At 44.2% G+C, this 13,357-nt stretch overlaps 2 protein-coding genes across 2 annotated transcripts in view; both read left to right on the top strand.

Moving 5' to 3' along the window:
* The window catches only part of UIMC1 (ubiquitin interaction motif containing 1), a 156,146-nt gene extending 153,542 nt beyond the window's left edge, over positions 1–2,604 (top strand). Inside the window, exons 11-13 of the mRNA XM_006884436.1 lie at positions 565–628; positions 1,795–1,837; positions 2,394–2,604. Of these exons, the coding sequence (XP_006884498.1) occupies positions 565–628; positions 1,795–1,837; positions 2,394–2,604 (318 nt within the window). The remainder of the gene's footprint in view (positions 1–564; positions 629–1,794; positions 1,838–2,393) is intronic.
* Positions 2,605–9,043: 6,439 nt separating this feature from the next.
* Positions 9,044–13,357, top strand: part of HK3 (hexokinase 3 (white cell)) — a 23,077-nt gene continuing 18,763 nt past the window's right edge. The window contains exon 1 of the mRNA XM_006884435.1: positions 9,044–9,086. Within this exon, the coding sequence (XP_006884497.1) occupies positions 9,044–9,086 (43 nt within the window). The remainder of the gene's footprint in view (positions 9,087–13,357) is intronic.

Here is a 13,357-nt window from a genome sequence, read left to right as displayed (position 1 = left end):
TAAATGATCCAGGAAGTATTAAAAGAAGATGGAAGGAATATACTGAGTCATTATATAGAAAGGAATTGGCAAATACAGAAGAATTTAATGAAATAGCATATGAGCCAGAGCCTATGGTGATGAAGGCAGAAGTTCAAGCTGCTTTGAAGGAAATAGCAAAAAAATAAGGCCCCAGGAATAGATGGTATGAGGCTCATAGGTAAGGTAAATGTTTATACCATAGAACCAGTTTATTCTTCTGGCGTCACTGCCTGTAGAAGCTACCTTGAAGCTCCTGATTTCAAGTTTAAATCTCCTAATCTATCACAAGTCAAAGCTGCTGGGTTTTGTTGAATTATCTTTGATTTCACTTATCTCTTGGACAGTATTTGTTTCATGGAGATGAATTTTATTCATCACCCTTTTTTTTTTTACTTGTGTACTTACATTTATTAGAAAGCAGAGGATTTCCTAGGTCTTCTTCCCCACACCTTTTATAGAGACAAGTGTGATATGTGCCAGAGAAACTATGTTTTAGACTCTTAGCTATGTGGTAACCTTTTTATCCATTTCGCTCTGTCACAGAAAAGAGGCCAAACTGAAGGCCGACTCCTCACACTCCTGGAACAGTCTGAGCACCAATCTGCAGGTGAGAATCTGCCTCTACCTTGCTGTGAAGACAGCTATTGACAACTCTCTGTTGGGATTGTGGGTACACATTTGATGCAGCCAACTACCTTTTCATGATCTCAGTCATATTTCCCCCAAGTAAGGTGATATATTGGAAGCAGGAATGGCATCCACTTCCTAAACAACATGCCTCCAAAAACTCTATGAACTTTGATAAATGTTGATAGTTGTAGAGGGGCTTCAGGCCTTTTGTTCATGGCTTGCTATGAGTCGTACTCATCTTGAAGGCAGTGAACAAGAAGTGATGCAACTGGGGACCTTTTGTCTTACTTTAATTTAAGGCTTTTTCTAAAGCCTGGGATCAGATTGCCTGTTGAATTGGGTTCAAACATGTCCAAAACACAGGGGACTGTCACAAGCCCAAAAAATACCTCTTACAGGACAAATGTGTGGAACCAGATGTGCATCATTTCTATGCCACCTTCAGTGTTGTCCCAGCCTGTGCTGCTGACGGGTTTTGTAGGAAGTAACTCCAACTCTTTGGGTCTATTATTTTGGGAGTAGTAGAGTGGATTGGTTAAGAACATTGTCAGATCGTGTTTGAATTCTGGCTCTGCCACATCTTGTTCTTTGACCTGAAGTTACTTAACCCCTAATCATACAGGTGCTTCAAACATAATACATGACCTAAGCAAACTATATTAAATGTGAGCTGCTGTTATTATTATTGTTATTAGTTAGTTACTATTGTTAAATATACCAGAAACAAATGGAAAAGAAGCTTTTGCTTAAGCTTCATGATATTTACTTGCCATATAATTCTAATAGTTCATTTCTACCAAGCAAATCTGTTTTGCCTTCTGACAACTATAAAAAGACAGCCTCTGTGGACCTCACATCCTTCTGCTTCTCGATAAGCAGGTTGTGAATCTCTGCAGGTGGTAGAGTTTGCTTGAAAGTGGCTTGTTCCCCAAGTTCAGATTTGAAGTAGATTTATTCATTGGTTGTTCATTCAGAAGTTGGTTGCTAAATTTGTTGATGCTAAAACTCACATTCCATTGGTTTGGAGATTGGGGATCTGATAAAAAGCAGAGCCCAGGACACAGGAAGTACATGATCAGTGAGAAGGATATGATGATCAACACTACTGTCAACATTACTACTTTTTTCCCCCTCTTATCACAGATGCTGAGATAAAGAACACTTCATCAGAAACAGGAAGCTTAAGGTGAATTGGGGTGTGCACTGAAGAAAGGGTGGCAGTCAGCAGTTCTGAAGACTATATGCCTCCTGGTCCTGTCTTTTAGGTGTAGTGTGATAATGAAACCGTTGAAGTAGGAATCAGATCGATGTGGCTTTTTTCTGAAAAGCTTTGTGGTCCTCCCATATCTGGGCTAAGAATTAGCTGGATAGCTCAGTTCAGTCTTGATGCTAAAACAAGCAGAGCAAAAGCTGTGTCTTACTCCCTTTTTCTACACCTACCCAACCTTAGTCGTCTAGCCTGGTTGTTGGTTTTTTTGTTTTTTGGGTTTTTTTTCTAGCTTGAGAACTTGGATTTGGATCCTTACTCTCTTATTGCCTAAATTCCTGACTTTAGGTGTATGCCCCAACCCACTTGTTCCCAGTGCCCTCAGTGGTGAAAAGGAAATGATAATACTTATCCAGTTGAGTTGTTACAGAGATGATAGGAACTAATCTATGTGAAAACTTCTGGTGTAGGGGCAATAATGCTTGGTATTTATTAGTAGATGTTTATTAAATCAACTTTTTTTTTTCCTTTCCAGAGTTCCCTCACCAGGGGTAGAAGAGGCAAACTACAGTAGAGAGGTGCAGAGTTCCCTTGAACATCTCGACAGAAATAATTCCCCCATCAAGTCTTTTGTTTCCATTTCAGAAGCCACTGATTGCTTAGTAGACTTCAAAAATCAGTTTACTGCTGGACCAGGTAGCCGGGCACGGACCAACGCAGGCAGAGGAAGAAGGAGAAAACGCTAAATGTTCAGGGTCAGGAGGTTGACTAAACCTCTCAATAGTAGGAGTGGGCCATGTTCATTAAGCTGCTGTGGCCTCTAGTTAATTGTTGAGCAAGTTTGAGCCCTGAAGTTGTCACCACCAGCACCTCCATTCAGCATCCTGGTTTTTATGTTTTCTATGTTTTATACAGACAACTATGTATTCTGTTTTGTAACAGTCTACTTGAATTCACTTATTGTTAAATATATTTATCTATGTTTGTATGAAATATTATTCCAGTGATTTGGAGCGTTATCAATTCTGGGCCCCCCCTTCCCCCGCCCCCTCCCCCGGCCTGCCCTGGTTTTGCTAGAATTCAATATTAGTGGGATATTTTTAATTTGAATTCTCAGATTCCTAAGTTACAGGTTTCTGAATGAATTCCATTACTGATCTTTGGCATATCGCTATCTTCATTTAATGTGTAATGCACAGTTCTAAACAGCACATCGTCTCCTTCTCAGTCTTCAGTTGCATTATTCTTGAATGTGCTGGTGTGTTTAATCCTACTATTCTGCTATTTGTACCATTCTATCTATCTATCTATTATTTTGTGTGTATGTGTACCGTCAAATCGGATCTGACTGGTCTAGGAGGAGATTTTCCCTTCCTTCTCCAGCAGAGCATCTGGTGGATTTGAACTGCACTCCTCTGGGATTGCAGTGCAGCTTCTTGCCACTAGGCCACCTATCTGTACCATTCTTACTGCTCTTTTTTGGTTCAAAATTCCTAGTCAGAGAATAGGACTTTTATCCTGCCATTCTTCATAGGAATTTATAAGTGAGCACTCAGAATTATTGTGCAGTTATTTTTTTTTTCTTCCTAGGTTAGCCAGGAAATGACCAGATTTATTCATCTGTTGAAATATAGATTGGTTCTGCTCACTGCCAAAAGTCATAGCAGCAGTGGGAAGTTGTTTCTATTTCAGTAACATTACTAAAGCAATATATGTTCTGAACCACACTGTCTAGGAGTTTCCATTGCAGAACAAAGGTGTGGTCTGTCCTCAGTGCTTGGGAAGATTCTGGGGGGGGGGAAGACACTATGACAGAAACACTACCACAGGACCCAACCAAAGAAGGGTGTCAACAGAACCAGTTTAAAGCTGCAGTGAAGACTGGGGGAGATAGCTGCTGAACATGAAGACCCTTGGGACAGTTTAGACAAGGATGGATAGATACCACTTGGACTTTTTCTGATTTCTGACTTGATTCTAAACAAACCTACCTTTTATTTTAAAATTAAAATGAGCTGGGATATAAGATACATGTAGGCCTTTAACCCACTGTTTCTTTTGTAGATCAATTTGCATACAAGCTGTTTGAGTTAGAAGAAGGCACCTGAGCTTACTATTTGTTCCTTCTATAGTCTGTCTTGGTATGGATGATACCAACCTTATAGCCAGTCTCATAAAGGTAGTAGCTTTTACGGTTTTTAAAATCACACCTTTCTTGATTTTAAATCATGCAATGTTCCCTTGCTCTGTTTGGCACCTAACAACAAGGCAAGATGTCTTCCTTTATTTACTCCTCAGAGCGGCCCTGTGAGGTAGACTGGCTTTCAAATAAGAAAACAAAGGCTCAGAGGAACAAGTAAATCCACTCTTTGTCCATGACAGAGAAACTGCAGTGCCCTTGCTCTTTGGCCCTAAAGAAGTTGCTCTGTTTTGACTGTAATATTGATGCTTTTTCTGTTTTCCTTCTAATGGGAAGATATTTTATCAGTTGTGTCCCTTCAGTTACTCACTAGCCTTTTCTCATTAAATGACAGTTTATTGGAGGTAGAGCTCCATAAACAGGGAATAGTATGTTTATCTCTCTGCGTGAAGATAAGAAAAGTGACAAGGCTGATTCTAGAAAATGAATTATTTAGCTTGGAATTGAGCAGCCAACCTAGATCATGGGTCAGCTACAAAAGGTGTGGCCCTTCCTACTAGGACTGGGCAGGCTTAGTTTTGAGCTAATGAGGAGTCGAGGGAACAGCAGTCCACCCCCAGCCTCTGCGCCTGCCTTCCTCAGCTGCCCTTGGTAAAGGCTGTTTTTTTGTCTAGTCTTGTCCTCCCTGTCTTAGGAGCCCTGAGGGAGGAGCATTACACACTGAAGAGATAAAGTACATAGAAGAGTGCTGTGTCAACCCAATTCTGAGTCCCTGCTTTTCATGCAAGTTACTTCTCCAAGACTTAGTATCCTTGTCCTTAAAATAGGTAAACTCATGTAGGGTTCTAAGGATGAAGAAATCATGCAGAAAGGACCTACCACAGTATTTGTCCTGCAGAGACAGTGCGTAAAGGCAGCTTTTGTTCTGAACATGGTATATAGCATTGTGAGTCCTCTGTAGAGTTGCCAGAGAGGCTTAAGAGGCCAAGAAATTTCAAGATCATACAGTTGTAAGCCTTGGGATTTGAACCTGGGCTTGCCTGACACTGGAGGTCATGTCCTCTCTAGCCTACTACCTCCAACTTGACCCACAAAATTGATACCTTACTGGAAATTCCAAATTTGGGTTACTTTATTACTTATTATATGGTTCTTCCATTTTAGAGGAACAGATGGAAATTTGGGAGAGAGGCAGGTAATAAATGGTAGTTATCAATGGAAAGGTGGAGGAACATACAAATCAAGAGGAGAGAGTATGCAGAAACCACGTGCATCAGGTAGCAGGAAGGGTGCTTTATTTTTTTGTTTGTTTGTTTCAAAAGCCTTGGGCTATTGAGATTGGGGGAGAACTTTCCCATTTAGCACAAATAACCATACCTATCCCAAGGTCTAAAACTCGACCATGGTCTCTAAAACGGAGCCTTTAGTACATGGGAAGACAAGTGCATTAATGGTTCCAGTAGAGTGCTATAAACGTAGTGATACACAGTGGTTCTGTGGGTTCAGTAAGGCACAGTGGGGATCAGGACCCACAGGACTTCTCAGGGGAGTTTACTAGTGTCAGTGACAACAGAGCTGCTACTTAAAGATGAAAAAAATCAACTTAGAAGGTTGGAGAGAGCAAAGAGGGGCCTTTCCAGACAGAACATCACAAAGAAGTAGCAGCAGGCGGTGATGCGTATAGGAGCTGCAACATCGAGTTGAAATGCATGGAGGGGGGATGGTGGGCAAATTCTCTGCCTCACAGGCCTGACTACAGGCAGCCCAGAACAGGGTATTCAGGGTACCCATATAGCAGGTTGGGGGGGATTGTTTCTAACTGCTGCTAGAACCCTCCAGGTGACGCCTCCTTGTTAACTCCGCTCTCTGGCCAGCTGGGAACTGGCCCTCGGGGCTCTTCGGCCTCATCCTTCCCTTGTTCAGTAGCCATCTGGTATCAGAAGAGAACCTCTGTCATCCACTGTGCCTCGGCAACTGCATCCACAGCCAGGACGACCACAGCTGTTCACAGCTAAAGCGGCCCCTCCACGTACCTTGTCACATACAGACCTTCCCTTGCACAATAACTAGGTTAAGACCCCTGCTTGTAAGAAAACATACACAGGATTTCCAGAAACCAACACGGAACCCTATCAGGTATGCAACCTCACCCTGGCTCGGAAAACTGCCCTTTGGCTATTCACAGCAGTAACAGCTGGATTCTTCATGTTCAGTTCCATATTCTATTGCAACCAAAGTTGAGAGAGATTGGAACCCTAATTCGGCTTCTAGGTCAAGGGGTTGGGGAGGTGAAGACACTGGGATTGTCCCCAGACTAGTTGGTGGGCAACAGGCCACTCCATTCTGCCCACCCCGCCCTTGGCTTTGTCTCCTTTTCAGAGCAAATATACCTGGCCACTTCCCAGTCATCTTGTAGCAGGGCTTTTGCCTGGCATGGTTCCAGGTCTAGTCATGCCCACGCTGACACAGCATCACTTCTCTGATCCCCAGCCAGGTGTCACGTGGATGTCGTTACTGTCAATGGATAATTGTAGGCTGATGGAGTAGCCAGAGTACCCACAAATTTCCTAAACAGTGTTGCCACATATCTAGTTTTCTGCCATAAATCAGTGGGATTCCAATGAGCTGTGGGACCCCAGGAGAAACAGCTGGTGGCTGAGAGCTTACCTTTTCCGCACCTGCAGCTGCGTGCCTGGGCTCCACAGGCTGGGTGTGCCAGCTCCATGACATAGTATCCCCGAGGGCCATCACTGTGTCACCCATGTCCATGAATGCACTGCTGTTTCATGCCATGTGGTCTCTTTGTCCAGACCCACTTAACCAGCTAGTGACTTTTCCAGGCTGAACTTGACCACCCTCTCATTGGCCACCCACTCATCTGTTCCTATTGGGTTGCACACTGCCTCTAACTCACCAGTGCTGCACATTTTGGAAACTTGTCAATTGTACTGCACATTTCCTTGCTTAGGATCCTCCTGCTCCTTTCCAAGAGCCTGATTTAGGGACATTGTTATCCCCACTGCTTCAGAACCTGCTTGGTGATTGTGGGACAAACACCCTCAGTGCTGCTGAGAGGATATTTCCAAGTCCTTGACCTATCCCAGGGCTCTTCTCCACGAGCATCTTGCTCAAGTTTGCTCCACAGCTTTGTTTGCCCTGGGCGGACTTGACAGGAAGGACACTTTCTGGTAAGTGTAATAAGGAAGGGGTGGGGCCTAGATTTCACTTTTGAGGGCGAACTCTGGTTACTGGGATGGCTCACACTGAGAGAAGAACTGAGGCCCGAGGAAGGTGACCATCTGCTGTTTCTCCAGGGTAAGACCTCACAAACCCCTTAGTCTTTTCCTATCTGGCCCAAAGGGAGGAAGTAAAGGCTAGGAATGTCCTGAGTGATGGTAGCTGTCGTCCTCAGCAGAGGCTCCAGGATGCCTTTCAGAGGGAAAGCTCACTCCAGAGCTGGTGCTGGGAGACCTAGCCCCTCCACACAAGATCTCCCAGTTACCCTGAGGAGGTGGGCATGAATGCATTTCACTAGCTCATAGTGTTTTCCTGGGGTTATTTGGGGGAAAGCTCTACAGTGTTGGCACCTAGAGATACTTAGACTAAGGAGTAGATAAGTGAATAAATGAAGGCTTCAGCTGGGCCTCAGAAGGAGAGCAGTAACTCATGTATAGACCGTGGTTCTTTCCACGAAAGAATGAGCCTCAGCTCATTTTATCTATTACACTGATCTGTATGGTGCCAAAGAATCAACCAGTCTGGGAGGTTGTGCAGCCAGAGTGCTGCTTGAAGATAAGACTGGCAAAACAGCCTCACGTGCTCCGAGCATGTTGTCACGAGCGGCTAGTCCTTGAAAAAAGACTTCATGCTGGGAGAGATGGGTCTGTGAAGGATGAAGACTCTCAATGAGGTGGATTGATGTAGTGATTGCAGCAATGGTGGAGATAGGCTGGTGCAGCACGGGGCGAGGTGTTCATAGGGTTAGGTGTTGTAGTTGACTAGACAACACTTAACAACAACATGAGGGATATAGATTTGGAAACATTATAGATGCGAGTTTAGGTATTTGTTGATTCCCTAAAGGAAAAATTTCCCTCCTTTTCAGTTTTACAAAGTTGGGTTGCCAGTTGTTGCCAAGTCAATTCTGATTCGTGGTGATCCAGTGTGAACCCCATAGAACAGCTACACAGGTTGCCGAGGCTGTGATCTTTAGAAGCATATCATCAGGCCTGTCTTCCATATGCCTCTGGGTGGCTTCAAACTGCCAACCTTGTGGCTGGTAATTGAGTGCTTAACACCCAGGAGCTCCTGTTGTTATGCATTCCGTTTATTCCCATTCATGTTGCAGTTAGGTGGTGTTGGGTTAACTCCTCCTCAGAGTGACAATAGAATGAAACCCTGCCCTGTCTTGTGTTGCCTCCTAATCTGCTGTGTTTCAATCCACGGGTGCAGCCACTGTCAGTTTATCTCATTGAGTCTTCCTCTTCTGATAACTCACTGCTTTGCCAAGCTTGATGTCCTTCTCCAGGGCCTAGCCCTTCCTGATAGCATTGCCACAGTAGATTTTCAGGTCCCTCCTCTCATGGAGACACTGGTGGATTTAAACTGGGCACTTAACTCTTATATCATCGAGGCTCCTGAGGGACTTCTTAAAGCGGTATTTGCACACACCTGTGCTAAACCCAGGCCTAGACTCTGAAGATCCATGACCCAAGTGCTGCAGGTCAATAAAGATAGCCCTTCTGACTGAGGGGGCAACTTGAACAATGTTTTGGGAGCAGGAGAGGACAGCAGGGCTTCAAGATGCTACAATAGAGGGTTCTGGACTTTTTTTTTTTTTCATTGAGGAGCCGTCACATTTGCTTTCTCTCATGGGGGAGGCAACATTAAGGAATGACATAGTTTCTGTTTTAGCACTGTCGGTGTGCGGAAAAGAGGTTGGGGCAAGAAGGATGGATTATAGGAGAATAAAGGTGTCTCTCATGGACCTCTTGTAATAATCAGATGGGAGAAAGGTTGAGGGCAGTGACGGTGCGGACAGGGATATGGGGGAGCCCTCTTCCACAGATCCTGAGAACGCATCTACAGGTAGGTGAGGGTCAGGGACACATAAAAACAAAACCTGTCATCATGTGGATTCTGATTCCTTGCAGTTCTCTATCCAGCTTCCAAAATTGCCTCAGCTTTATCCTGGTAAGGAACAAGTGAGTTTGAACAGCTCAACACTTAACCTACCACCGCGCCCCCAGGCCCTCTTAGGAGTGTATGTATATAAGTAACACCCATTGCCGCGTGTGTGATCATGGCTCTTCTTAGGCCTCTAGCCAAGGTAGGGAGAATAAAGTTGGAAAAGTGGAGAAAACCCTGGGTTCGAGTGTACTTGAGAGCTTTTTAGGAATGCTTGGATAGATGTGTAAAAGATGATGGGAATTGAGATTTGGCTCAGGATAAGGGTATTGAGGAGTCTTCACATAGAGGTTTAACTCAAACCTTGAGAGTAGATAACATAAAGAGGGAGTGTGGAGAAGTGGGCTGTGGACAGAAACAAGAACTCCATCATTTGGGGGGAGGGTGGGTTACTAATAAAGACCTGTTACCGGCTCTGTGAAGAGGACACTTGAGAGAGGCTGTAACCATTGAGGCCAAGGGAGGAAAGAATTGTGAGCAGAGAGAATGGCTCGTGCCTGCACGTGCTAAAGGAGGGTAGTGGGGGACAGAGGGAAAGACTCAGAACAGGTTAGGAAGAGCGGTGACCACACGAGGGTGCAGGGCAGGAGAGAAGAGAAGCAGCACTAGCCTTCTGAGACTTCTGCTGTTACAGGGAGAAGAAATAGATTTGGTGGAGTGTTTCCCCTTTCCTCCACTCCTAAAGGACCCTCAGTCACTGAGGGCACACTCAGGGATTTCCTGAAACAATAGCACCACCTCTTACTGGGGTGAACAAAGCACCTCCTGTTCTAGAATCCTGTACAGAGACCTTCTGTAAACACTGCCCCCTTAGATCTTCACAAAGATTTTATTAAAACATTGAAGCTCATGGAGTTTTGACTCCAGTTCAGCTAAGTGACTGTGAAGATACACTCTGGTAGCTCCTTTGCCCTGTGGTATGTTGATCCCATTTCACAGATGGAGAAGCTCGGGGTTGGGGAGGGGAGGGGGGTTGAGAGAGTTGAATCACCTACTTTGTGGAGAGCAGGATCTTGGACTAGGGGTGCAGGTTGCATCTTTGTATCACAGCGCCTTCAAAAACACTCCGTGCGCCAGTTTTTGCGTTGCACATTACTGTGGCCACAGCCCATTCCCAGGTGTTCCCTCACTGCCATCCAGTCAGTTCCTGCTCATAGTAACGCTCAGTGGAGCATCACTATTTACTAGGCTGAATAACTGACGGGGAGGAGACCACCCATCTTCCTGCTGAGGGGCTGATGGTGGATTTAATGGCAGGAGGTGCTGCTTCTCTCTGTTGGTAGTGTGACAGGCTATGGACCATGCCTCAAAGCTCCCAGGTATTAATTCCATTTAATTCTCACATTCTTGTGACAGGTGAAAAAATTAAAATTTAAAGAAGTTCTAGATGAGGGGAACAACAGTTTGAACGAAATATATGATTATACATTATATAAGAACAATTTGGAACAAGGGAGGCATTGTAAGGGGGGACTAAGAGAGGGGTAGGAATGTGCAATAATGAATAAATTTTAAAAAGAAAAATTTAAGGAGATTCTAACCTACTTGGTGGACTAGTGGGTAAGGAGTTGCACTGTGAACCCAAAGGCAGGAGGTTTGAATCCACCAGCTGTTCCACAGGAGAGACGCGGGCAATCTCTTCCTGTGCAATTCACGGCCAGTGAACCCGCCGAGGGTTCACTATGAGTCAGCTCCTAACAGCCACCACCACTGTGGCACCGTGCACAGAGTTATCCAGCTAACCTCTCGGCGGTGGCTCTCGTGGTTTGAACCCACCAGTGGCTCCTCAGGAGAAAGATGGGCAATGTCCTCCTGTTCTTCTGAATACATGCTAGGTGACCAGCTGTGAGTTGGTTCTGACTTACCAGCAATGAGAGTTTTCTAACCAACTTAAAATTATACCATCAGTATAAGCTCTTGCTGAAATGCAGCTGCCCTGCACCACACCCTGTCCACAGTTCCTGCTGCCTTCAGGGTTACAGTCACACCTTCAACTAGTTGCTATTGGCACGACTCTGACTCACTGTAACCCCTGGTGAGTCAGAGTTGAACTGCCCTCCGGGTTTATTTTAAAATTTTATTTTCTTTTTGGTGAAATTGTACACAGCAAAATCCATTCCCATGTCATAACTCGTAGACATAGTGATCAGCAAAGTTGGCTGGTTGCACTCTACGATGTCAAGCACTGTCTTATTTCTGTTCTACTTTCACTTCCATTTGCTTCATTCCCCTCCCCTTTCTCACAACTCTTCATCTGTGCTTTAAAATACCTATGACCCTTTGGTCTGTCTTTTTAAATAAAGAAACACAAAATTCAAGGGTGACAATCTTTAAAGGTCTTGGGGCTAAAATGTTAGTTTGAGGGTGACTTCAGGGTATAGGTTCAAGTTAAAGTTTGAAGAGCAACTCAGGACCCTAGTTTCAGGGACACCTCAAGCCTCAGCAAGTCCAGTAAGCCTGAGTTCTGGAAAAATTTGAAGTACTGTCCCACACTTCTCCCCTTTAATCAGGATTCATTTATTATATTCCTGATTACAACACTTAATAATGGTAACTGGGCACCATCTAGTTCTTCTGGTCTCAAAATAAAAGAGGCAGTGGACCATGTGGACAATTAGTCCTGAATTCCAGGACTTTCTGGTTATTGAATTTCCCTCCTCATTTGTTCCAGGTGTGAAAAGAGTAATAATTATATCTTAGATGGCCACTTGTAGGCTTATAAACCCTCCACATTAATCAGCATCTTAGGGGGTAGACAATTTTAAGAGCTCTGTTACGCCACTTGACTGAATTGTCCCATAAATCCCCTAAGGACTTGTTATTAATTGCATATGTTGTGCACCATCGAGTTGGAACCGACCATAGCTGACGCTGTAGTGGGTTTTCAGAGGCAGTTAATTGCATGGGGGGAGATTGCCTGTCCATCTCCCATGGGGTAGCTGGTGGATTCGAACTGCATGTCTTTGGGATTGCAGCACAGCTTCTTTCTTCTTCCACTAGGATACCAGGGCTCCCTAATTGCACTATATCCCCCCAAAATACTTGCGTCAACTGGATTGGGTCACATTTTTTAGTGGTTTGTCAGTTATGTGATGATATAAGTCGTTAGTTATCAATGAGATAATCCCCTCCATGCTGTGGTAAGCCCATCACTTGTTAGGGCAGTGGGGCAGGGGGTGGGCTGCAAAACCCTTACTCAGGTCACAGCCCTGATCCTGTATAAGGAGCTTTCCCTAGGATGTGGCCTGCATCATCTTTATCTTCCAAGATATAAACAGAAGCAAGCAGAGAAGGAAAGAGCTGACTATCATCAAGGAACAAAATGGACCCAGGGACCCCTGTGGGGAACCTCCAAGATCCAGGGGGAGATAAATGCCCAAACACATGGAGATGTCCAAGGAGTCCTGGGCCCACTGCTGTGGAAAGGAGGCATCGTTCAGGTCAGAAAGAGGCAGACAGGAAGCCTTCGTCCAGCTTACCTGTGGGAGAATAAACTTCTGTTTGCCAAAGTCATTCATTTGTGGTGTTTCTTTTAAAGCACCCCTAGATAATTAAGACAACTACCAAACCAACAGATCCAATCCCATGTTTATGTCCAATTAAGGACAGCATTTGTTGTAATTATTATAAAGCTGTACACAACCTAGCATTTGCCTATTCATCCATTTTTTTCTGTATACAACTTACTGGCTTCATTTACATCAGTCATGCTGTGTAAACTTCGCCTGCGTTTGGTGCTACCTTTCCACTTCTATAAACAAAAAAATGACTGCCCCCTAGGGAGTACTTACCTCTCTTCCTCCGATCTCCACTCTGGCTAACCACTAAAGAACACTAGTTTCTTTTATTTACCTAGTGATATAATTTCATAAAAGTGAGAACACATTTCTTTTCTGTCAGTGACTTAATTCCCTTAACATAATGTACTCCAGATTCATTACATTGTAAGATATTTTGGAAATACATTTTTCTTTATTACTTAATAGTATTCTATTATATGTATGAACCACCATTACTTATCCATTCATCTACTGATTGTGAACAGTGCTGCAGTGAATGTTGTTGTTATGTGCTATTGCCTGTGACACATTGTGACCCTCTGTACAACAGCCCTAAACCCTGCTCTATCCCTTGCCAATTTTATTGTCTCTGACACACCTACCCCCATTATT

This window comes from Elephantulus edwardii, unplaced genomic scaffold (assembly GCF_000299155.1).
Source record: "Elephantulus edwardii isolate Elephantulus edwardi_28Jun2011 unplaced genomic scaffold, EleEdw1.0 scaffold00033, whole genome shotgun sequence".
Taxonomy (NCBI): Eukaryota; Metazoa; Chordata; class Mammalia; order Macroscelidea; family Macroscelididae; genus Elephantulus; species Elephantulus edwardii.
Note: the sequence above shows the minus strand (reverse complement) of the source record. Positions and strands in the feature narration are given on the sequence as shown.